At 49.6% G+C, this 23,424-nt stretch overlaps 1 protein-coding gene across 2 annotated transcripts; it reads right to left on the minus strand.

The window, feature by feature from the left end:
- Positions 1 to 2,346: 2,346 nt before the first annotated feature.
- On the minus strand, positions 2,347 to 21,505 carry ITPA (inosine triphosphatase). Of its 2 annotated transcripts, XM_049779383.1 has the most exons (8): positions 21,428 to 21,505; positions 15,314 to 15,371; positions 15,165 to 15,229; positions 14,430 to 14,503; positions 13,308 to 13,339; positions 12,445 to 12,560; positions 4,374 to 4,450; positions 2,347 to 2,742 (listed from the first exon to the last, which is right to left on the minus strand). In XM_049779383.1, the coding sequence occupies exons 1-8, from the start codon at positions 21,491 to 21,493 to the stop codon at positions 2,601 to 2,603; spliced, it is 630 nt and encodes a 209-aa protein (XP_049635340.1). In that variant the 5' UTR covers positions 21,494 to 21,505; the 3' UTR covers positions 2,347 to 2,600. The 2 variants fall into 2 exon arrangements, with proteins under 2 accessions (XP_049635340.1, XP_049635342.1); XM_049779385.1 differs by lacking the exons at positions 2,347 to 2,742; positions 4,374 to 4,450 and adding an exon at positions 10,623 to 10,695.
- Between the last annotated feature and the right edge of the window lie 1,919 nt (positions 21,506 to 23,424).

Raw genomic sequence — 23,424 nt, forward strand, 5'->3', positions numbered from 1 at the left:
GCAGCAACAGGTTCTGGCTGGGTAGTGATGGGCACTGGAGATGGAGGGATGTGGGGAGGTGTCTAGATGCAGGATGAGGAACTCTGAGCAGAAGAGGGGGATTGGATGAAAGTCCCACGTGTCTTGTTCAGTCATTTAGCAGATGACCAAAGTCCCTGACAGTGAGCTTAAGGCAGAGGTCTCAAACTTGTGGCCCGCGGGCCACAAACGACCCTCCGTACAACATTTTGTGACCCTGCCCTAGAGGAATCTTCTTTTGTTTGGTTTTGTTTTAGTTGTTTGGGTCACACCCCCCAATGTTCAAGGCTTACTACTGACTTTGCACTCAAGGATCACCCTGACTTTGCCTCCTGCGGCCCACAGGTAAATTGAGTTTGAGACCCCTGGCTTAAGGGGAGCGGGCCTGAGTCCATGTGGGGGCACTAGCCCTGTAGTAGCTGGAGCACCTGGCTGTAGAGAGGCACCCTCATCATAAATGACTCTTGACAAACGGAAATGGAAGAGGAAGCTGGAAGAGAGAATTCCTAGAGTTCTCTGATCAGAGAACTGCGATTGCAAACCAAACTTTATAAGCCCATGTCTTTTTTGTTTGTTTGCTTGTTTGTTTTTTGTTTTTTGGGCCACACCCGGCGATGCTCAGGGGTTACTCCTGGCTGTCTGCTCAGAAACAGCTCCTGGCAGGCACGGGGGACCATATGGGACACCGGGATTCGAACCAGCCACCTTTGGTTCTGGATCGGCTGCTTGCAAGGCAAACGCCGCTGTGCTATCTCTCCGGGCCCCGTAATAAGCCCGTGTCTTGATCAACATTCCTGGAAAGGAAAAAAACCAAAACCACCCTGCAAACCAACACAGAGGCAGGGAAGGCCTCAAAGATGCAAAGGTGGGAAGAGGGAGCCCTGAGGTTGAGAAAGGGTGTGAGTCCAGGAACCCTCAGCCACATCAGGTGGGGATGAAGGGTCCTGGAAACAATCTGAAGCCCGCAGCAGTGACTTCATTGACACCCACCTCCAGCGCCTGTGCTCCCAGGTGGGTGGGGAATGTGTGTATGCTCTCCTTGAAGCTGTTAGTGCTAAGGGGTATTTATTAGTGGGGGGGAGGGCAAGGAGAAGGGGGTGACAAGCAAACTCAGGAAGGTGCTCTTAAGGAGTGCTCTGGGTCCCCATTCCACCACTGCAGCCTGTGATTTTGGGGTTCCCTGCCTCGTAGCCTAGGTGTTTCCTGCAGATTGAGTCCGATCCAGAAACTCCAGGAAGCGCTGACACCCTACACCCTCCTACACCAGGCAGGAGACTGAGGTGACATCTTGAGGAGGATGAGCCGCCACCACACTTCTTGGAAAAGCCCCCAACTGGGCCTCATGTGCCAGCAGGGAGTCAGGCTGCTCACCCACATGGAGGCAGCCAGAGGGGAAACAGCTGCTGAGAAGGGCGGCCAGAGGGCGTTGTTCCCCACAACACAACACACCAAACCTGGCAGACAGGGATTCCTGGGGGTGGGGCAGTGCCTCTTCGCCAGGGAATAAACTTCAGGAAGGGCCAGGTAGCACTCTGGGCCTAGTGAGGGGCCTCCCAAGAACCCGGGCCCAGGTTCAACTGTGGCCTATCAGCCCAGCTAGAGCCGAGGGCACCACTGCCCAGCCGGAGTGATAGCACAGTGGGTAGGGTGTTTGTCTTGCATGTGACTAACCTGGGTTCGATCCCCGGCATCCCATTTGGTCTCAAGTCTGCCAGGAGCAATTTCTGAGAGCAGAGCCAAGAGTAACCCCTGAGCACCACCTATGTAGCCCCACCACCACCACCAAAAAAGGACACCACTGACTCACCAGACCTGAACTTGGTTCCACATTTACCCCACCAGCTGGGTGCCTCTCAGGCACAACTGAAACCAAAGCACCCATTCTCCAGTGCTGTCTGGCCAAGCCCACTGAAACTGTATGAAACTGTAGAGGCCAGTGGGTCGGACACCATTAGGGAAGGGGTGAGGGGAAAAGATGTTTGGGGTGTGCAGATCTGGCATGAGTTCAGCTGTGATGAGACTTCAACAAAGGGAGCAGTGATATTCCAGCACCTACACATGTGCGTTCTCTCTCTCTCTCTCTCTCTCTCTCTCTCTCTCTCTCTCTCTCCTCTCTCTCTCTCTCTCTCTCTCTCTCTCTCTCCTCTCTCTCTCTCTCTCTCTCGCTCTCTCCCCTCTCTCTCTCTCTCTCTCCCCCCTCTCTCTCTCTCTCTCTCTCTCTCTCTCCCTCCTCTCACTCTCTCTCTCTCTCTCTTTCTCTCCTTCCCTCCCCCCCCCCAGGGGACTTGGGAGGCCTGAAAAATAACAAAGGGGACACACAGATCCAGCTGATTCTTGAAGTGCCATTTGGATTTTTTTATTTGTGGCATTTCAAACACGAGGTCCATGTGCTGCTTCCTCAAACGCAGAATCCTGCCAGGGCCAGCTTCATGGCACAGGCTCCTCATGGGTGGCAAGTCAGGGGTTGCAGGGCAAGAGAATGATGTCCCTTGTCCAAACAGGGACAGCTGCTCCTCCTCCTCCTAAGAGCAGGGAGGCGATCTCCGCTCTCCGCTTCTTGTCAGAGGGTGAAAGTGTCCAGTCTAGCCTTCCCCACATTCCCGTCCAGCCTGAGCATCGCTGTCCCCAGAGGCAGTCAGGTGGCAGAAGTACTCCTGCAGCTCGTTAAGCGCCCGGAAGCGGTGGGAGATGCTGTTCTTCTCTGCCTTGGGCATCTCTGCGTACCTACAGGGTGACAGCAGCAGGGGGGAAGCACAAGTTCGAGTACCGACCCCAGCCCCACCCCAGACCAGAGCCCAGATACCAAGAAATCAGAGGAAAAGGGCCACCAGAGATGACACTCCAAAAAACCAGATAATTTTTAAAAAATAAAAATAAGGTGTGGGGGGCCAGAGAGATAGCACTGAGGTAAAGCATTTGCCTTGCATGCAGAAGGTTGGTGGTTCGAATCCCAGCATCCCATACGGTCCTGAGTCTGCCAAGAGCCAGGAGTAACCCATGAGCACTGCTGGATGTGACTCAAAAACCAAAAATAAAATAAAATAAAATAAGGTGTAGGTTGAGGGTTCAGGGAGGGAGGGTTAAACTCTAGTAGAGGGTTAAAGGCATGAAATCAACAGGATTGTCACTCTCCGTGCCTCAAATAAAAATAAATTCCAGTTCAGGGGCTGAAAGGATAGCACAGTGGGCGGGGTGTTTGCCTGGCAGGCTCCCAACCCAGGTTCGATCCCTGGCATCCCATATGGTCTCCTGAACCTTAACCAGGAGTAATTTCTGAGCACAGAGCCAGGAGTAACCCATGAGAGCCTCCAGGCGTGGTCCAGAACAAAAATAAAATTACAATTCAGGGCTGGAGTGATAGCACAGTGGGTAGGGTGGGCATGCCTTGCATGCACCCAACCCAGCTTAATCCCGGCATCCCATATGGCCCCCCGAGCCTGGCAAGAATAATTCCTGAGTGCAGAGTCAGAGCACCACTGGGTGTGACCCCAGAAAACACAAAACAAGAAAGTACAGTTTAGGTGAAAACAAAAATTAAAAAAAAAAAAAGAAGAAAACGAAAATGAGGGTCTTAAACTCCCACATGGGCAGAAACTGAATTGGATGAATGTGGAAGGCATCAGGGAAGTTGGGCGCCAGGGCGCAACTCTTGTTTGATCAGCTTTGTCATCACCTACTGGCAGGAAGCAGTGAGCCCTGACCAACAAACAGCAGGCTTGGCTCACGCACGAGGTGGGGGGCAGTGGCCTGGGATTCATGTGCAGGATTCCAGGAAGGTGAGAACCTCAAAACCGTGGCAAAGGCCAACACAAGCACCGTCTAATACTTGGCTATTTACATGGACGTCAATGACAATTGAATCAAAAGAATGTCAGTTCCCCATTCACCTGGACTCCATTCCAGGAGTTCCTTGTGGCCCCGTGTGGCCCGTGGCTCTGAACTACACCACACAAGGATTTTCCAGCATTCTTGAGCTATGCTATGTGCCTTCTGCTGACTTCAGCCTGCTGGGTCCTGGAGGCCCTAGTGAGAGTGCTTTCCTGACCAGATGGGGATGTCAGAAAGTCATCCCACGAGGAACTGTCATACTGATTTACATAGGAGGGACGCCACTAAGATTGAAGCAACTGGGTGCTGAGTGGGACTTGGGGGGTATCAGCCAAGACCGCAGGAAGGAAGGAGGGAGGGGATACTGGGATTCCTGCTGTCCACCCCAGCAGAGCTGCCCTCAGCTGGAACGGCACCCTCAGAGCTGCCCTGCCCCTCTCTGCATGCCTGCACTAGGGCGGGGTGTGGCCCTCATCCAGCCTCTGTTCCCCCCAATCACACCTCTGTGGAACCCCGCCGATCCTTACGTCTGCAGGTATCCATCAGGCTGAAAGCAGGGGTCCCAGCCAAAGTCGCGGCAGCCGCGGGGTTCCACAATCTGGCCCTGCCGGAGAAAGGGGGGGGGGAAGTGTGTGGCCAGGTGTAAAGCTGTAGTTGAGTTACTTTATGGATTTGTGAGTCCCACCAGATCAAACGAACCAAAACCAGACACACTCTCCTCACCTGCAGGGAGAAGCACTGGGCGAAGGGACATTAGAATCTAGAATCCCTCTTCACCGCCCACGACTGACTTCGCCAAGGAGGGTCAGCTCTGACAGTGTAACAGAAAAAAGTTTTTGGGCCCAAGGGAGAACTCAAGCTGAGCACATGCTCTGTATGGGGTGGCAGAGAATCAGTCTCAGCAGCGTACGGTTTCCTGGGCATAGAGCCAGGAAGTAGCCCATAAGCACCACCAGGGGCGACCCCAAAGCAAAACAGAACTTTGCAGATGGACCCAGAAATGCACCATCTTTCCCAAAGGAGGATCTAAAGGTACAACGAAGTACCTTATTTCACCACAAAATAGTCATATCTGGTGTTTCTGCGATTTGGGGGGTTGAGGGGGGGCACCTAGCAGTGCTCAGGGGCTTTTCATGGCTCTGTTCTCTAGAGTGACCCCTGGCGACACTCAGAGGGCCATACACAGTGTCAGGGATCAAACTGGTCGTCTGCAAACACTTCACCTCCTATACCTCCATCTCTCCAGCTCTGCCCCGTGTTTAAGTAGAACCAGCTTGGACCAGAGAGACAGTAAAGGGATCAAGTCACTTGCCTTGTCCATCCTGGCATCACAGAGAATAACCTCCTTAGCACTCATCCCCGAGCACTATAAGACGCTGGGGCCCAACCCTCCCTCCCTGAAAAGTAACACCAGCACAATTTTTTTTTTAAAGTTTCACATAATGATGCCAAAGAAGAAGGATCTGTAACAGTTATGCCACACAACACAGTGGTAGAGAATATGGCTCAGCAGTCATTCAGAGCAGAGAGAAATTCCACTACTACTGAGGACCTGTGTGACCCAGGCCAATTACTAGATCAACCAGAGCCTCGCCCAGGCAACAAATGTGTTTTGAACATCGCCAGGGTTCTCAATGCTGTGTCATAGCAGGCCTGGCCTTTTCTTTCCTTGCAGAACAGATCACAGCCAAACAGGCACCACCACCATGAATGAGTGATTTCCAAATGCAAAGTGTTTTCAGGGAGCAATCAGGAAGAGAGCTGGCGAACAGGCAGGGGGTGGATTCAGTAGGGACCACAGTGAAGGACAGAGAGAGGAGGGGACAGTTGGCCACATTAAGTTGGGGCATGCAGGGGCCGGGTAGGTGACGCTGGAGGTAAGGTGTCTGCCTTGCAAGCGCTAGCCAAGGAAGGACCGCGGTTCGATCCCCCGGCATCCCATATGGTCCCCCCAAGCCAGGGGCGATTTCTGAACACATAGCCAGGAGTAACCCCTGAGTGTCAAACGGGTGTGGCCCAAAAACAAAAGCAAAAACAAAAACAAAAAAAAAAGTTGGGGCATGCACATCCAAGCTCGGCCACTGTCAAGCTCCAGAGATGATCAGTGACCAGGTGGCTGGAAAAGTGTGGTCGAAGCTTTGAAAGCAGCTGGGAACAGGCCACCTCAAGTTTAAAAGAGGGGACTGGCAAGCAGTGAAGTGCAGGAAGCGAAATCAGAGATATAATAGGAAATGGGGGTGGGGGAAAGTCTGAGTCCACAAGGCACTGAAGCTTAGTCACTGTGCAGGAAACTAGGCTGGTGGTTGTTTAGGCTTCAGATTTTTGGGGTTTTACTTTGTTGTTGTTGGTTTGGATCCAACCCAGTCATGCCTGGAGGCCACTTCCAGGGCAGTGCTTGGGGGACCATGATGTACCAAGGATGGGACTGAGGATGGAGTCAGGCCTAATACAAACAGAACAATGCAAAAGCCCAGGATCGATCTCTCTCTCTCTCTCTCTCTCTCTCTCTCTCTCTCTCTCTCTCTCTCTCTCTCTCTCTCTCTCTCTCTGTCTCTCTCTCTCACTCTCTCTCGCCTTGAACTTTTATTGGGGGGTAGGGGAGAGAGGAACACACATACGCAGCAGTGCTCAGTGGTTACTCCTGAAACACTATACTCAAGAATCACCTCTGGAGGTATTCAGTAGACAATATGGGATGCCATGGATCGAACCCAGGTTGACTGTGTGCAAGGCAAGTACCCTACCCACACTGTACTATCTCTCTGGTCCTAAACAGCTTTTTTATTTTTTTTGCCTTTTTGGGTTACACCGGTGACGTTCAGAGGTTACTCCTGGCTATGCGCTCAGAAATCACTCCTGGCTTGGGGACCATATGGAACGCCAAGGGATCAAACCACGGTCCGTCCTAGGTTAGTGTGTGCAAGGCAAATGCCTTACCGCTTGCGCCACTGCTCCAGCCTCAAGCGTCTCATTTTTTGAAAGAACAATTCTATAAAAGTAACAGAAAGAGTAACTCATTGGACCGGAGAGATAGCATGGAAGTAGGGTGTTTGCCTTGCATGCACAAGGACGGTGGTTCGAACCCTGGCATCCCATAAGGTCCCCCAAGCCTGCCAGGAGCGATTTCTGAGCGTAGAGCCAGGAGGAACCCCTGAGCGCTGCCAGGTGTGACCCCAAAACAAACAAACAAAAAGAGTAACTCATTAAAAAAATTGCCTCTTATAGAGGCAAGCAGGTGGGTAGGAGGGAAAGGGGGGGTGACAATTAGTGGAGGGAAGTATACAAGCAAATACTAGTGAAGGGATTGTATGGAAACACTATTTCTGAAGCCCAACATAAATAACTGTGATTTATGGTAAATTAATTAAAAAAATAAAGATAAAATCATAAGTAAAATTTGAATAAAATTTATTAAAATAACTCATCAGTGAAAAATACTTTTAATGGGGCCAGAGAGATAGCATGGAGAAAGAGTGTTTGCCTTGCATGCAGAAGGACGGTGGTTTGAATCCCAACATCTCATTTGGTGCCCTGAGCCTGCCAGGAGCGATTTCTTTTTTTTTTTTTCCCTTTCATTTTTTTTCTTTATTTAAACATCTTGATTACATAAATGATTGTGATTAGGTTTCAGTCATGTAAAGAACACAGGAGCGATTTCTGAGTGTAGAGCCAGGAGTAACCCCTGAGCATTGCTGGGTGTGACCCAAAAACAAACAACAAACAAACAAAAAGAAAAATACTTTTGAGGCCGGAGAGATAGCACAGTAGCGTTTGCCTTGCAAGCAGCCGATCCAGGACCTAAGGTGGTTGGTTCAAATCTTGGCGTCCAGGGGCCGGTGAGGTGGTGCTAGAGGTAAGGTGTCTGCCTTGCAAGCGCTAGTCAAGGAAGGACCTTGGTTCGATCCCCTGGCGTCCCATATGGTCCCCCCAAGCCAGGGGCGATTTCTGAGCGCTTAGCCAGGAGTAACCCCTGAGCATCAAATGGGTTGGCCCAAAAACAAAACAAAACAAACAAAAAATCACAGGCAAAACGAATCCTGGCATCCCATATGGTCCCCCGTGCCTGCCAGAAGCTATTTCTGAGCAGAAAGCCAGAAGTAACCCCTGAGCACCACCAGGGAGCACCACCAGGTGTGGCCCAAACCAAAAAAAAAAACTTAGGAATTTAGGGGCCGGAGATGTGGCGCTAGAGATAAGGTGTCTGCCTTGCAAACGCTAGCCAAGGAAGGACCGCAGTTCGATCCCCCGGCATCCCATATGGTCCCCCCAAGCCAGGGGCGATTTCTGAGTGCTTAGCCAGAAGTAAGCCCTGAGCATCAAACAGGTGTGCCCCCCCCCAAAAAAAAAAAAGAAAAGGAAAAAAAATAGAAATTTAGGGACCAAAGCAGTGATGCAGCGGTAGGGCGTTTGCCTTGCACGCAGCTGACGATACCTGGCATCCCACATGGTTCCCCAAGCCAGGAGTGATTTCTGAGCGCATAGGCAGGAGTAACCCCTGAGAGTCACCAGGTGTGATGTTTTTATCATTTTATCATTTAAAAATAAAATGATAAAGTCTTTAAAATAGAAATAGTAAGCTCATGGCTCGGGGCTGGCAGTTTCTGGCTTATGCTGGACTCTATAGCACAGCCCCTGCATATGCTTGTAAAAAAATAAACCCCCTTGGTATTCCCCGATTCAATGTTAATATGTACCTAAAATACTACTGTGAAAAATATGTAAGCCATTATGGAAAAAAAAATTGTGTTTTTAATCAGAAACTTTCTTTGACTTACATGTATTATTATTATTATATAAATTATATTATATGTTGGGCCCGGAGAGATAGCACAGCGGTGTTTGCCTTGCAAGCAGCCGATCCAGAACCAAAGGTGGTTGGTTCGAATCCCGGCGTCCCATATGGTCCCCCGTGCCTGCCAGGAGGTATTTCTGAGCAGACAGCCAGGAGTAACCCCTGAGCATCGCCGGGTGTGGCCCAAAAACCAAAACCAATATATATATATATATATATATATATATATATATATATATATTATGTCACTATATTATGTTATGTTAGTTTACCTCATTGTGTTAATCAATTTTGTCTCTTGAATAAATTCTTACAATAAAAAAAAAAAAAAAACCCTGCTTTTTTTTTTGTTTGTTTTTGTTTTTGGGCCACACCCATTTGACGCTCAGGGGTTACTCCTGGCTATGAGCTCAGAAATCGCCCCTGGCTTGGGGAGACCATGTGGGACGACTAGCGCTTGTAAGGCAGACACCTTACCTCTAGCGCCACCTTCCCGGCCCCACCCCCCTGCTTTTGCATGAGACTGTGGTCTTGGTGTCTTTGAACGGTGCATTGTTCTCCTGGACTTAACAATAGCACAGCGGTAGGGCGTTTACCTTGCACATGGTCAACACAGGATGACCCTGGTTCGATTCCCGCATCCCATATGGTCCCCCAAGCCTGCCAGAAGCGATTTTTGAGCACAGAGCCAGGAGTAACCAAAGCACCACTGGGAGTGACCCAAAAATAAAACAAAAAAACTTGTTTGGTGGGACTGGGCTACACCCAGTGGTGCGCAGGGCTATCTCCTGGCTCTGTGCTCAGGGATCAGTCCTAGTAGGGCTCAGGCAACCAAAAGGTTGCCAGGAATACAACCTAGGTTGACTATAAGGCTGTGTGTGTAATGCTGTACTATGCTCTCCTTAAAAAATGTTTAACCAGGGGCCGGAGAGATAGCATGGAGGTAAGGCATTTGCCTTTCATGCAGAAGGTAGGTGGTTCAAATCCCGGCACCCCATATTATTCCCCAAATCTGCCAGGAGCGAGTTCTGAGCACAGAGCCAGGAGCGTTGCCGGGTGTGACCCAAAAACAAAACAAAACAAAACAAAAGTTTAACCAGGTAGCATAATCAGGATCTCACTTCTGGGACTATAATCAAAACAATTAAAAACAGAATCTCAAGTACCTATTTACACAATCCTTGTTTATAGAAGTATTTTTCAAGAAAGCCAAAATGTGGAAGCAAGGTTAAAAGCTCATCACACGTAACTGAACAAAGAAAAGGCAAATATACAATGGACTGTTATTCAGTCTTTCAAAAGATAATGGACTGGGCTAAAGCAATAGCATAGCAGGTAGGGTGTTTGTTTGCCTTGCACATGGCCTACCCCTCTTAGAAATCCAACACCCCATTATTGTAATAATGTCCAGAGACAATAGAGATGACGGCCAGAAGGACCAGCTCAGGATATGAAGCTCACCACAAAGAATAGTGGTGCAGTTAGGGAAATAACCACACAAACAACTAACATGACAGTGTTAATGAGTGAGAGAAGTAGAATGCCTGTCTTGAATACAGTCAGGGTGGAGGAGGAGAAAGATGGGGTGCACTGGTGATGGCAATGTTGCACTGGTGAAAGGGGGTATTCTTTTTTTTTAAGTGTTCTCTATAACACTATACAATGTAATTTTTTAATATATAAAATCTTTATTTAAGCACCATAATTACAAGCATGATTGTAGTTGGATTTCAGTCATAAACAGAACGGGGGTATTCTTTTTATGACTGAAACCCAACTACAATCATGTTTGTAATCATGGTGCCTAAATAAAGATATTATTTTAAAAAAGAGAGAGAAAGAAAGAAATCCAACATCTTATATGATCCCAAACTAGGAATAATTTCTGATGTATAGCCAGGAGTGACTCCTGAGAACAACCAGGTATGCCATCCCCCCAAAACGATAAAGGGTTAGAGATATTGTACAGTGGGCAGGATACTTGCCTTGCATATTGCCTACCTGGTTCAATTCCCAGCATTTGGTATGGTTCCCCCAACCACCACCAGGAATAATTCCTAAATGAAAAGCCAGGAGAAACCCCTGAGCATTGCTAGGTGTGACCAAAACAGGGGTGGCAGAGCAGTGGCACAGAGCGGTAAGTCGTCTGCCTTGTTGGTGCTAGTGTAGGAGGGACCGCAGTTCGATTCCCTAGCGTCCCATATGGTCTCCCAAGCCAGGAGCGATTTCTGAGTGCCACCGAGTGTGGCCAAAAACAAAACAAAAAAGAGGGCCAGTCAGATAGTACAGCAGGTAAGGTGCTTGACTTATAAGTAGCCAACCCAGTTTCTATCCCCAGCATCCCAGATAGTCCCCCAAGCATCAACAAGAGTGATTCTTGTGTGCAGAGTCACCAATAAGTTATGAGCACCACCAGGTGTGGGTACCCCCTAATAAAAAGAAAATATGGGCCAGAGCAACAGCACAGTGGGTAGGTTTGCTTTGCCTTGCATTTGCCTTGCATGCAGCTGACCTGGATTGGATCTCCAGCATCCCATATGATTCCCCAAGCCTGCCAGGAGTAACCCCTGAGCACCATCGGGTGTGGCCCAAAAGAACAAACAGAAAGAGAAATCCGGGGCCAGCGAGATAGCATGGAGGTAAGGCGTTTGCTTTCCATGCAGAAGGACAGTGGTTCGAATCCCAGCATCCCATATGGTCCCCCGAGCCTGCCAGGGGCGATTTCTGAGCGCAGAGCCAGGAGCGATTTCTGAGCGCAGAGCCAGGAGTAACCCCTGAGCACTACCGGGTGCGACCCAAAAACCAAAAAAATAATTAAGTAAATAAATAAATAAAGAGAGAAATCCAAGCTCAAGATGAGAGTAGAGAGACTCTGGTTCAATCACCAACACTACATATGGGGCCCGGAGAGATAGCACAGCAGCATTTGCCTTGCAAGCAGCCGATCCAGGACCAAAGGTGGTTGGTTCGAATCCCGGTGTCCCATATGGTCCCCCGTGCCTGCCAGGAGCTATTTCTGAGCAGACAGCCAGGAGTAACCCCTGAGCAACGCAGGGTGTGGCCCCCAAAAAACAAAACAAAACAAAAAATCAAAACCAATACTAAATATGGACCCTAAGCACTGCCAGGGGGCCCAAAAACCAAGGGGGAAAGAAAAAGAAAAAGGGTCTGAGAGACAGGGTATAGCAGTGAGTGCTTGTCTTACAAGCAAGCAAACCATGTCCAATACTCAGAACCCCATATGGCTCCATGAGCACCACCAGAAGTGATTCCTGAGCATTGATCCAAAAACCAAAAGGGGAAGAACCACAGTGGTAATATAGTGGGTAGGGTGTTTGCCTTGCACACGGCTGGCTGACTGGGCTCGATTCCGGGCATCCCATATGGTCCCCTGAGCCTGCCAGGAGCGATTTTTGATGCCTTCAGGTGTAGCCCGAAAACCAAAAGGAAAAAAGAAATTTGAACTCAGCAAAACCTGGACCTAGATGAGGTACTGAAGATCATTGTCACTTTTCACATCCGACTTTTAGGAGGGCAGACAAACCAGACAGGCAGACCTCTAGATACACTAGCCCTCAACAGCTGTCGGCCACTGTGCATCTCCCTAAAATACCAGCCTTAGGGAGCAAAGAATTTCAAGACTGACATCACTTCTAGTTGTAGTGCCCAGGGAGGACTGGGCAAAGGCCTGAGAACTAATTCCAGCTCTGCAGAGCCTTCCCCCACCTTCCTGCAGAACTCACAGGACTGAAGGCTAGAGTCACAGCACCATCTGATGACACAAGGGAAACGAGCATGGAACTTACCGGTGTCCTGCCCCTGAACAGCAGCACTGGCTGGCTGGGGTCCCCGGTACTGAGGGCAAAGGTGCAGAGGGCATAGGCTGACTTGTCCTCGAACCCAGCCAGCAGCTGGTGGAGACCTGCAGAAGTTAACAGTGATTGGAAGCTACAGTCTATGCTGTATCCACCCCTGACACAATGGTCCCACTCACAAGGACCTTTCCCTGATGACATTAGGAATTGGATGAGGAAGCCACTATTCCAGGGCCCATATCTGAAATGCTTCATAGTAAGAAGTGTCTTTAAAGTACCTACAGAGGGGCCCGGAGAGATAGCACAGCGGTGTTTGCCTTACAAGCAGCCGATCCAGGACCAAAGGTGGTTGGTTCGAATCCTGGCGTCCCATATGGTCCCCCGTGCCTGCCAGGAGGTATTTCTGAGCAGACAGCCAGGAGTAACCCCTGAGCACCGCCGGGTGTGGCCCAAAAACCAAAAAAAAAAAAAAAAAAAAAAGTACCTACAGAGGATACATCCAGGCCTGCAATTGGAGGTGATGAGAAGGGACAGTCTCATTTGCAGGCCAGACAGGTCCTGACAAAGACAAGGACAGGGAAGCAGTCCTAGGGCCACCCCTTAACCACAGCCCTTTCACACCTCCAACTCTCAGCTGCACCAGCCCTCACCCACCCATCACTCCTGCTCAGCCTTGGGCTTAGAACAAGTGTGAACTGTTGGTTCAAGAAGGGGACAGAGGGGAATGTAAGCCCCCCCCCACCTCCCCCCCGCACTGGGAGCTGGAAGCTGATTCCTGCCTACTAGTTGGGAAACCTACCCATGATCCAACTCTGGGTTCCCAATCCCCCCAGAAGAGGCAACAGTGCTCGTACCTTCAGGTTTTAACTTCTCCAGAAACCACTTTCTGCAAGAGAAAGGAAAGCAAATCAGATGCCAGGACCGGTCTATCACCTGTGCAGGACTGTCAAGGGGACATAAAGATTCTCCAAGAGCAAGAAACTAACAGGAAAATAGAAATTAGGACAAATAAAATATACAGAATTAACCAGAGAAGGTTTCAACTGACAAAAATGCAAATTAAATCACCACAATTCCCTGCCAAATCCCCATCCTGCCAAATTATTGAGAAATCAAAAAAACTGAGGCCGAAGCCATGGCACAAGTGGTAGGGTGCCTGCCTTGCATGCGGCTGACCTAGGATGGACTGTAGTTCGCACCCCTGGCATCCCATATGGTTCCCCAAACCAAGAGCAATTACTGAGTGCATAGCCAGGAGTAACCCCTAATCGTCACCGGGTGTGGCCCAAAAATCAAAACAAAAACAAAAACAAAAAAACTATTCAGTGCTGGTGGGATACAGAGCAGCAGTAATGTGTCACGCATAGTGTTACAGAAGCTAAGCTTTCATAGTCTTGGCAGACTCATTCATTTATAAAATGGGCCCAGACAGTTGTCTTGTAGCCCCAGCACTCAGATAGCCTCCAGGCACTGCCAAGAGCAACCCTGCACCAGATCTAGGTAGACCACCCCTGAGCACTGTTGGGTGTGGCTCCCAAACAAACAAAACTGGCCACTGAAAAGTTAAGCTTATGCTTATCCATGACCCAGCCACCACACCTCTGTGTCTGCCAACTTCAGAAAGACATTCCAATTGGCACCATTTGTGCCCAGAGCTACCCCAAGATCTGAGAGGGTCCAGGGCACGGGATATTTTAAGGAAGCCCACTTCAGATCTCAACGTGCTTATTTCCCCTTTCCTGAAACTGATCCACCCACGAAAGCACCTATCCCATGGGTGGGTTCCCTTTGTCCCTCTCCATTTACAAAGGCACATTCTCACACTCCACAAAAGAAAAGCACGCCTCTCTCCCACCCCTAATCCCTCCTCAGGACAATCTGAAATACTAGTACTGAAGGTAAGACATGCCCTGCGAGATCAGGTAACCAAACATTGCAGAGTTCAGGGTGTTTTGTGGCAGGTGGGGAGCACTCACATGTAGGGACCAGGGAGCCCCCCCAGGGCGTTGAAGCAGAGACAGGTATCCTCCACCAGGACCGGCCCTTGCACCTGCAGGACAAAGACACACAGACATGGTCTCATCAGACATGGCACAGCCTACACTCTCCTGGATCTCCCAGGGACCACTGGTTGGGGTCAGGCCAACAGCTACTTGAGGTGTACAACATAAGCTACAGGGACCCACTCTTGGCCAATGGCTTCATTTAAAGAGTCAGGCTCCACCTGGGGGTGTGTGGAGAGGGAGCACCACACACAGCAGCAGGGCAGTTAAAATTTCAAGTCAGGCTTCTCCAATCCCCAAATGCAGGGGTGGGTGAGTAAGAAACTCCTCCCCATCTCCAGAGTCACAGGATTGGGTGGAAAAGAGAAGTGTTGTAGGTAGGGGCTGAAACATATGCATTTAAAAGCAGGAGACAAAGGAACAAGAGGGAGAGGGAGTGACAGAAAGAGACAGAAAGAAAAAGAGACAGAGATTGTGAGAGAGAAAGAGAGATGAAGAGAGAAAATGAAGTGGGGAGAGAGCAGAAGTCACTTGAGTTCCAAAGCCACTGTGGGCTGCCCTCCACCCTAGAGAGGCCTGGGCTGGGCCTTGAAGACAAGAGAAACTATGCCCACCCTGTTATTCTCCGCCCGTTCCCAGCAGGCATGGGGCCCAGGAGCCACCAGGACACAAGAGGAGCCAGTCACCGGCTACGTGAAGACCAAGCACCTGGCGCGCTGCCTCCTTGCATTTCTGGATGGAAATCTCATCGGGTTCCCCCTGGTATTCCGGCACTTGGGGAGGAAACAAACAGTCAGATCATGGTGTGACAGATAAATTCAACTGCTTTTTATAGGCCAAATGAAAGGGAGACGTACGATCAATTTTCTTTGCCACCAAGGTACAGGGAAATTTATCTCCTAGAATTTGAATGACCTGTTAAAAGAAAGAACAACATTTGTTAAAGAATTCCCAGGACCAAGGGCTGAAGAGATAGCACAGCAGTAGGGCGTTTGCCTTGCATACAGCCAATCCAGGATGGAAAGTGGTTGAAATCCCAGCATCCCATATGGTCCCCTGAGCCTGCCAGGAGTGATTTCTGAGCACACAACCAGGAGTATCTCTTGAGCACTGCTGGGTGTGGCCCAAAAACCAAAAACCAAAAAAAAAAAAAAAAAATCCCAGGACCTTTTTATAAAGCCATGATCATCAGGCAGTAGGCGCTTGCCTTACAACGTGGCTGACCCCAGTTCGATCTCCTGAATCCCATATGGTCCCCAGAGCACCACCAGTAGTAGCCCCTGAACATTGCAGAGCTTCCCCCCAAAAACGGAATCCCCAGGACAAAAGAAATTGTCAATCTTCTTTCTCATCAGCTAATTCTCCAGCCAATTCCCTGGAAAAAGAATCTAGAGCCAGCCCATCAAACCCCAGGGCCAGACAACCCTAAGACATTGTTGCAGGCTGGATGTTTACTACCTCCATCAAAGAAAGTTTAACAAGTCCAGCTCAGGGGGTTCATCCCCCACCCTAGCAACTGAGCTTCCCCACCTCTTACCCACAGACTCTCCCTACTTTATTCACACTGATTGCCCGCTGCCATTTTCAGGGCTTCCAGCAATTTCACCCACCAGGAACTGACTGAGCAATTATACAGAATTCAGGAATGAAACCACAATTTAAAAAAACAAAAACAAAAACAAAAAACTGGGCTGTGTAGGGTGGGCATTTGCCTTTCATACAGCTGAACCAAGACAGATAGTGGTTCAAATCCCACTATTCCATATGGTCCCTCTGCGAGGGGGATTTCTGAGTGTAGAGCCAAGAGTAACCCCTGAGCACTGCCCGGTATGTCAAAAACAAACAAACAAACAAACAATTTTCTCTGTCTGCTGCTGAAATTAAGCATCTCAATCTCATTTTGTTCCAACTGTAAACAAAGGTCCCTACAATCTCTTTTTTTGGGGGCCACACCCAGCAGTGCTCAGGAGTTATTCCTGACTCTGCACTCAGGAATCACTACTGATAGTCTCGAGGTACAGGGAATCCTACTTGCCTTACCCGTAGCTGTGCTATAGCTCTGGACCCTCTCTAAAACTATTAATACTATTAAAACTCAACTATTCGGGGCCGGAGGGATAGCATGGAGGTAAAACGTTTGCCTTGCATGCAAAAGGACAGTGGTTCAAATCCGGCATCCCATATGGTCCCCCGAGCCTGCCAGGAGCGATTTCTGAGCGTAAAGCCAGGAGTGACCCCTGAGTGCTGCCAGGTGTGACCCAAAAACAAAAACAAAAACAAAAAAAATCAACTATTCATGTTCATGAGTTTTTAGTAGATATTGCAAAAATAGCATTTAAACCCTCTATTTTTTTTTTTTTTTTTTTTTTTTTTTTTTTTGGTTTTTGGGTCACACCCGGCAGTGCTCAGGGGTTATTCCTGGCTCCAGGCTCAGAAATTGCTCCTGGCAGGCACGGGGAACCATATGGGACGCCGGGATTCGAACCGATGACCTCCTGCATGAAAGGCAAACGCCTTACCTCCATGCTATCTCTCCGGCCCCTAAACCCTCTATTTTTAAGTTATAGAAATTATATGGATTGTTGGGGTCAGAGTGATAGCACAGTGGTAGGACACTTGCCTTGCATGTGGCCAACCACGGTTCAATCCGGCATCCCATATGGTCCCCCAAGCCTGCCAGGAGCGATTTCTTTTGTTTTTTTTTTTTTTTTCTTTTGGTTTTTGGGCCACACTCGGTGATGCTCAGGAGTTACTCCTGGTTATACGCTCAGAAATCGCTCCTGGCTTGTGGGACTAATGGGAGGCCAAGAGATCGAACCACAGTCTATCCTAGGTTAATGCATGCAAGGCAAATAACCTACCACTTGCACTACTACTCCAACCCCCAGGAGCGATTTCTGAGTGCAGAGCCAGGAGTAACCCTGAGCACCACCAGGTGTGGCTCAAAAAACCATAAACAAGCAAATAATAAAAATTTCAAAGTGGGTCTGGGGAGGGGCCGGAGTAGTGGCACAAGCAGTAAGGCGTCTGACTTTCTCGCACCAGCCTAGAGTGGACCAGGGTTCGATTCCCCAGCATCCATATGGTCCCCCAAGCCAGGAGCGACTTCTGAGCGCACAGCCAGAAGGAAGCTCTGAGTGTCACTGGGTATGACCCAACCCCCACCCCAAATAACATCTGGGGAGAAATCTTAGTAAGCTGATGCATGCTGAGTAACCACCAAGAACTGCCAGTTGTAGCCTTCGAACAAAACTTAACAATAAAAATAAAAAGAGGGGTCCGGAGAGATAGCATGGAGGTAGTGTGTTTGCCTTGCATGCAGAAGGATGGTGGTTCAAATCCCGGCATCCCATATGGTCCCTGGAGTCTGCCAGGAGCGATTTCTGAGCACTGCCGGGTGTGACCCAAAAACCAAAAGGAGGGAGGAAGAAAGGAAGGAGGAGGAGGAGGAGGAAGAAGAAGGAGGAGGAGGAGGAGGAAAAGGAAACAAAGCAATAGTACATGGCATAGATAAGGCAGTTGCCTTGCATAGGGCTAATCTGGATTCAATCCGATGCATCCCATAGGGCCCCATGAGCCCTAAAAGGAGTAAGTCCAGAGCTGGAGAGATAGCACAGTGGTAGGGCATTTGTCTGGCACACAGCCAATACAGAACAGACTGTGGTTAGAATCCCAGCATCCCATATGTTTCCCCGAGCTTGAGCACAGAGACAGGAGTAACCCCTGAGCATCATCAGGTGTGACCCAAAAACAAAAACAAAAACAGGGCCCAGAGAGATAGCACAGCGGCGTTTGCCTTGCAAGCAGCAGATACAGGATCAAAGGTGGTTGGTTCGAATCCTGATGTCCCGTATGGTCCCCCGTGCCTGCTAGGAGCTATTTCTGAGCAGACAGCCAGGAGTAACCCCTGAGCACTGTGGAGTGTGACCCAAAAAACAAAAAACAAAAAAAAACAAAAAACAAAAAACAAAAACCCAACAACAACAAAAAACAAAACAATACAAAACAAAACAAAAAACAAAAACAGGAATAAGTCCTGAGCACAGTTTACTCCTGGTATGGCACCCCCCCCCCTGAAAAAAGAAAATATTGAGGTTGAGGGATCATGGAGCCTGACTAAAAGAGCTAAAGCACACACTTAGCATGTGGGAACCCCCAAGATTCAATCCCATCATCACATAGTCCCCCACCACCTCCAAGTAGGACACCCCAAACTGTAAACAAGCAAAAATATATTGGTGACTCTCCCTTAAGTGCTCACATCCAGGTGTTGGGTGTGTACTATCACTTTAACAAAAATCTACTGAGAACAGAAAACACAAGATTTATATATACACGTATATTTGGACATGATGATGATGAGGCTGTGAGAGAGCATCTGAGTGAGACCATGGGCCCAAACCCCACACAGAGACCAAGCTTACTGCTACTTAGGACCCCTGGTACCACATAATGTATGTCATACCCAGTGTGGCATTGCTGAGATTGGAATGATAGTACAGCAAGCAGAGTACTTGTCTTGCACATGGCTGGCCTAGTTTTGCTCTCCGGTATCACATATAGTCCCAGAAGCACAGCCAAGAGTGGCATTTTTTTTTTTTTTTTTTTGGTTTTTGGGCCACACTTGGCGGCACTCAGGGGTTAGTCCTGGCTCTGTGTTCAGCATTCGCTCCTGGCAGGCTCAGGGGACCATATGGGATGCCGGGATTTGAACCACTGTTGGTCCCAGGTCCGCCACGTGCAAGGCAAATGCCCTACTGCTGTGATATCACTCAGAACCAAGAGTAAACCCTGGGCACTGCCGTGTATGGCCCAAACAAAACACAAAAAAATTGTATGGAACTCAGCCCAACATGTAACCACAGGAGAGTTCTGGTCACTGCAACAAAGGGAAGAGAAGGGGCAAAAAAAAGGGGGCGTGGGGGGCTGGGCGGTGGCGCTGGAGGTAAGGTGCCTGCCTTGCCTGCGCTAGCCTAGGACGGACCGCGGTTCGATCCCCCGGCATCCCATATGGTCCCCCAAGAAGCCAGGAGCAACTTCTGAGCGCATAGCCAGGAGTAACCCCTGAGCGTCACAGGGTGTGGCCCAAAAACCAAAAAAAAAAAAAAAAATGGGGGGGGTGGGCTGGAGAGATAGCATGGAGGTAAGGCATTTGCCTTGCATGCAGAAGGACAGTGGTTTGAATCCCAGCATCCCATATGGTCCCCGAGCCTGCCAGGAGCAATTTCTGAGCGTAGAGCCAGGAGTAACCCTGAGTGCTGCCGGGTGTGACCCCCCCCCAAATAAAAACATTTTCAGGGGCCAGAGCAATAGTACAGCAAATAGATAGGGCATATGCTTTGCATGCAGCTCGTCAGGGTTTGTTCACCAGCACACCATAGTTTGAAAGCCCACCAGGAATGACCCCTGAGGAAAAGAGCCATTAGTAAGCCCTGACCACAGTGTGGCCGCAAAACAGATAAAAAAAAAAATGCTCTCAGGGCCAGCTCTATGGTAGTGCATGTGTGAGACCCAGGGTTCAAATCCTAGCACTGAAAAAAAAATTTTTTTAAAGTAGTTTAAAAAAAAAAAAAGAAATAAAAAGTAGTTGAGAGGCCGGAGTGATAGCACAGAGGCAGGGAGTTTGCCTTGCACGGTTGACCCTGAACAGACCAGTGGTCGATCCCCAGCACCCCATATGGTCCCGGTCCCCTGAGCTTGTCAGGAGCAATTTCTGAACGTAAAGTCAGGAGAAACCAGAGCGTCAGGAACAATTTCTGAACGTAAAGTCAGGAGAAACCAGAGCGCCGCCGAGTGTGGCCCAAAAAAAAAGTAGTTGAAGAGATTGGGTGGAAGGAAGGCACCTCCTGGCACCACTTGAGATTAAAGAGTGAGAGTCCCTGCTTGGCTTTTGTTTCATTTTGTTTTTGGCCACACCTCGCAGTGGTCCGGAATCACTCCTGCTGGTGCTCAGGAGAACATATGGAATGCTTGGGATAAACCCAGGTTGGCTACATGCAAGGCAAATGTACTACTGCTCTGGTCCCCTGTTTTCAAGTTCAAGTCCACCTTCTCTAGCCAGCCTCCTGGGATAACTCCAATCCCTTCTTCAAGTGTGAGAGGGCAACTTTCCCAATTGGTGATGGATACAGACTTGGGGGCTGGCATCTGCCACCCTGCACATGATTCCACTCAGAACTTGGAGGAGCACAGCCTTGTCTGCTTGGTGAATCTGGCCTCAGGACCCCAAATATCATCAGCAGAGGCCTGGATTCTGAGACCTTCTGCCAGAAATGCCATCAGCTCCTCTACTGAAAACGAATGAGAGCACCCCTAATCACAGCACCCTATTGTTTTGTCTGACATATAAGAGTAGGTGTCATACTTACTCCCAACATGGAAAGTTGAGGACTAGCAGAAATGCCAGGCTCCTCCACTAAAAAGACCCCAATATAGGTAGGGCATTAGCCTTGTACTTGGCTGACCCAGGTTCAAACCCTAACATCCCATATGGTTCCCCCAAGTCCAAGAGGAGTGATTCCTGAGTGCAGAACCAGGAGAAACCTCTGAGTGTCATCCAGTGTGCTCCCCCAAACAACAAGAGAATGAAAGATCCCACTATCAATGGATAAAACTGCGAAGACAAGTCACCGCTTGAGACTCCCCTGGGAACTGTGGGTCACCCCAAAGCTGCATTCCTACAAGAATACCCTGGAGGCTTAGTTTACCCAGCCCTCCCTCACTCACAGCCAAGCACCCATCCTCACCAAGGCCCCGGGGCAGGGTCAAAACTGCGCCCCCTGCGAGCATCCTCTCCTCCCTCCCTTAGCCCGGAGTCACCTTTCCACACGCTAAGAGGGGACCCCAGCGAGGCCCTGGGAAGCTGAGCATGCGTCAGCCCCCCAACGTCTCCGTTTCAGCCGCCTCCCTCGGCCCAGCCACATGCACCCCCGCAGCCGCCTGCGGCTCGACCCACTCCATTCCCCCGGCACCTCCTCCAGCTTCTTGGCGTTGCCCGTGACGAACACGATCTTCTTCCCGACCAAGGAGGCCGCCATGCTGACCCCGTTAGTAGGGGCAGGACCACTTCCGGTCGGGGCAGAACTACTTCCGTTCGGGGCGGAAGGGGCAGTTGGCTTCCGGCCCTGGGTGGCTGGGATAGCGACACGGGATTCTCACGCCGGATAACTGGGGTCTTTACGGTACTGCAAGGTGAGCGCGATTCCAGTCTCTGCCGCCAGGGGCGCTGTCTGCAAAGACCCGAAGAGGCCTGGTTCTGGGATGGGGTCCCATTGGGGAGCAGATGCCACCTGGCCCTGTTCACTGCCAGCTGCCAGCTCTCCCCCAGAAGGGCGCCTCCAAGGCTGTCTCTGAGAACTGTCTACTTCTGGCCAGGAACTTTCCAACCCGGGTCTGCTTCTTGACCCAGTTGGCCCACCCAACTGCCTTCCCTCCTCTTGACCTCCAGCTCCTATTGATCCACTTGAAAGTGGAATTTAGGCCTAGCACCACCCCTGGCCAAGGATGTGGCACTTGCAGTAGGGCACCTTGGGTGCCATCCCTAAGCACGCATGGGGCCCCTCAGCATTGCCTGGTGCCAGGAGTGACCCAACAAAATCAACTGTAAAAATTAATTTGACTCAATCTAGAGTCAGTTGCCAGGTGAGCTGCAAAGCAGACACTGGCACACTCGCCTCCAGCCGCCCTTCCCGTGTGCCAGCTGCAAGGCCTTCGCGTCCACCGCTGGCACGATTGCCTTAGGTTCACCATCGCTGTCCTATACTATCTCTCTGGCCCCTACCATTCAGGGTTAATGAATGGCAACATGTTGCCATCTTTTTGTTTGATTTATTTTTTTTGGGGGGGGGGGCATACCTAGTGGTGCTCAGGACACATTCCTGTGGGCTCAGGGACGACATAGGATGCCAGAGATAAAACCTGGGTTGGCTTCATGCAAGGCCTTATTTGCTGTATTACCACTCTAGTCTACATGTTGCCATCTTCTTTCAAATCTTCCCCCTGACCCCATCCTTTGTCCTGAACATGCAAAACTTATAGTATGCAATTCCAAATCCCAATAGTAACTTGCTTTAAAAAAAAGTTTATTTAAATTGGGCCCGGAGAGATAGCACAGCGGCATTTGCCTTGCAAGTAGCCCATCCAGGACCAAAGGTGGTTGGTTCGAATCCCGGTGTCCCATATGGTCCCCTGTGCCTGCCAGGAGCTATTTCTGAGCAGACAGCCAGGAGTAATCTCTGAGCAAGGCCAGGTGTGGCCCAAAAACAAAAAAAACAAACAAACAAAAAAAAAAGCTTATTTAAATAAAGAGCTATGATTTACAAAATTACTGATAGTTGAGTGTAGAAAAACAGCCTTTAGGAAGGCCTTGGATGGTGGATGGAGGCCTTTGTTCTTAGGCCCCGGCCACATAGCTCCATCCCTCATTAACCAGGGGTTCTGGGTCCAGGAAATCGTGGGGTATTGAACTCCCTCACAGGCAGGTTTCCAGAGAGATAACACCTTTATTGCCCTGCTCAATAGATGTGGCTGCTAACCATTTACCATTTACGCATGCCATCCTTAGCTAGCCCTGCATCTTACTTCTTTCATCCATGTCACCTCCAACCTCCATCCTGGCCAAAGACCAAAACTCAAAAGACCTTAATCTTCTCTGGTCAAAGCCTTATCTAACCTTTCCAAGACCCCTCCCAGGAAAAGGGGGGGTTCTAGCAGGTAAGATCAAGTTACCTGGGAAGAATGGGGGGGATGAGGCCACAGTTGAGTTTTTCTTTTGTTTTGTTTTTGTTTTTTGGGTCATACCTGGCAGCGCTCAGGGGTTACTCCTGGCTCTATGCTCAGAAATCGCTCCTGGCAGGCTCTGGGTACCATATGGGATGCCGGATTCGAACCACCATCCTTCTGTGCCTAAGGCAAACGCCTTGCCGCTGTGCTATCTCTCCAGCCCCATAGTTGAGTTTTTAAGCATATT

The sequence above is a fragment of the Suncus etruscus genome, chromosome 9 (assembly GCF_024139225.1).
Source record: "Suncus etruscus isolate mSunEtr1 chromosome 9, mSunEtr1.pri.cur, whole genome shotgun sequence".
In the NCBI taxonomy this organism is placed as follows: Eukaryota; Metazoa; Chordata; class Mammalia; order Eulipotyphla; family Soricidae; genus Suncus; species Suncus etruscus.

Coding starts and splice junctions, on each gene's coding strand:
- ITPA (XM_049779383.1), bottom strand. CDS start 21,493: ATGGCGGCCTCCTTGGTCGGGAAGAAGATCGTGTTCGTCACGGGCAAC. Junction 15,372..21,427: donor ACGCCAAGAAGCTGGAGGAG/GTGCCGGGGGAA, acceptor TTCTTTTAACAG/GTCATTCAAATTCTAGGAGA. Junction 12,561..13,307: donor GGAGAAGTTAAAACCTGAAG/GTACGAGCACTG, acceptor TAACTTCTGCAG/GTCTCCACCAGCTGCTGGCT.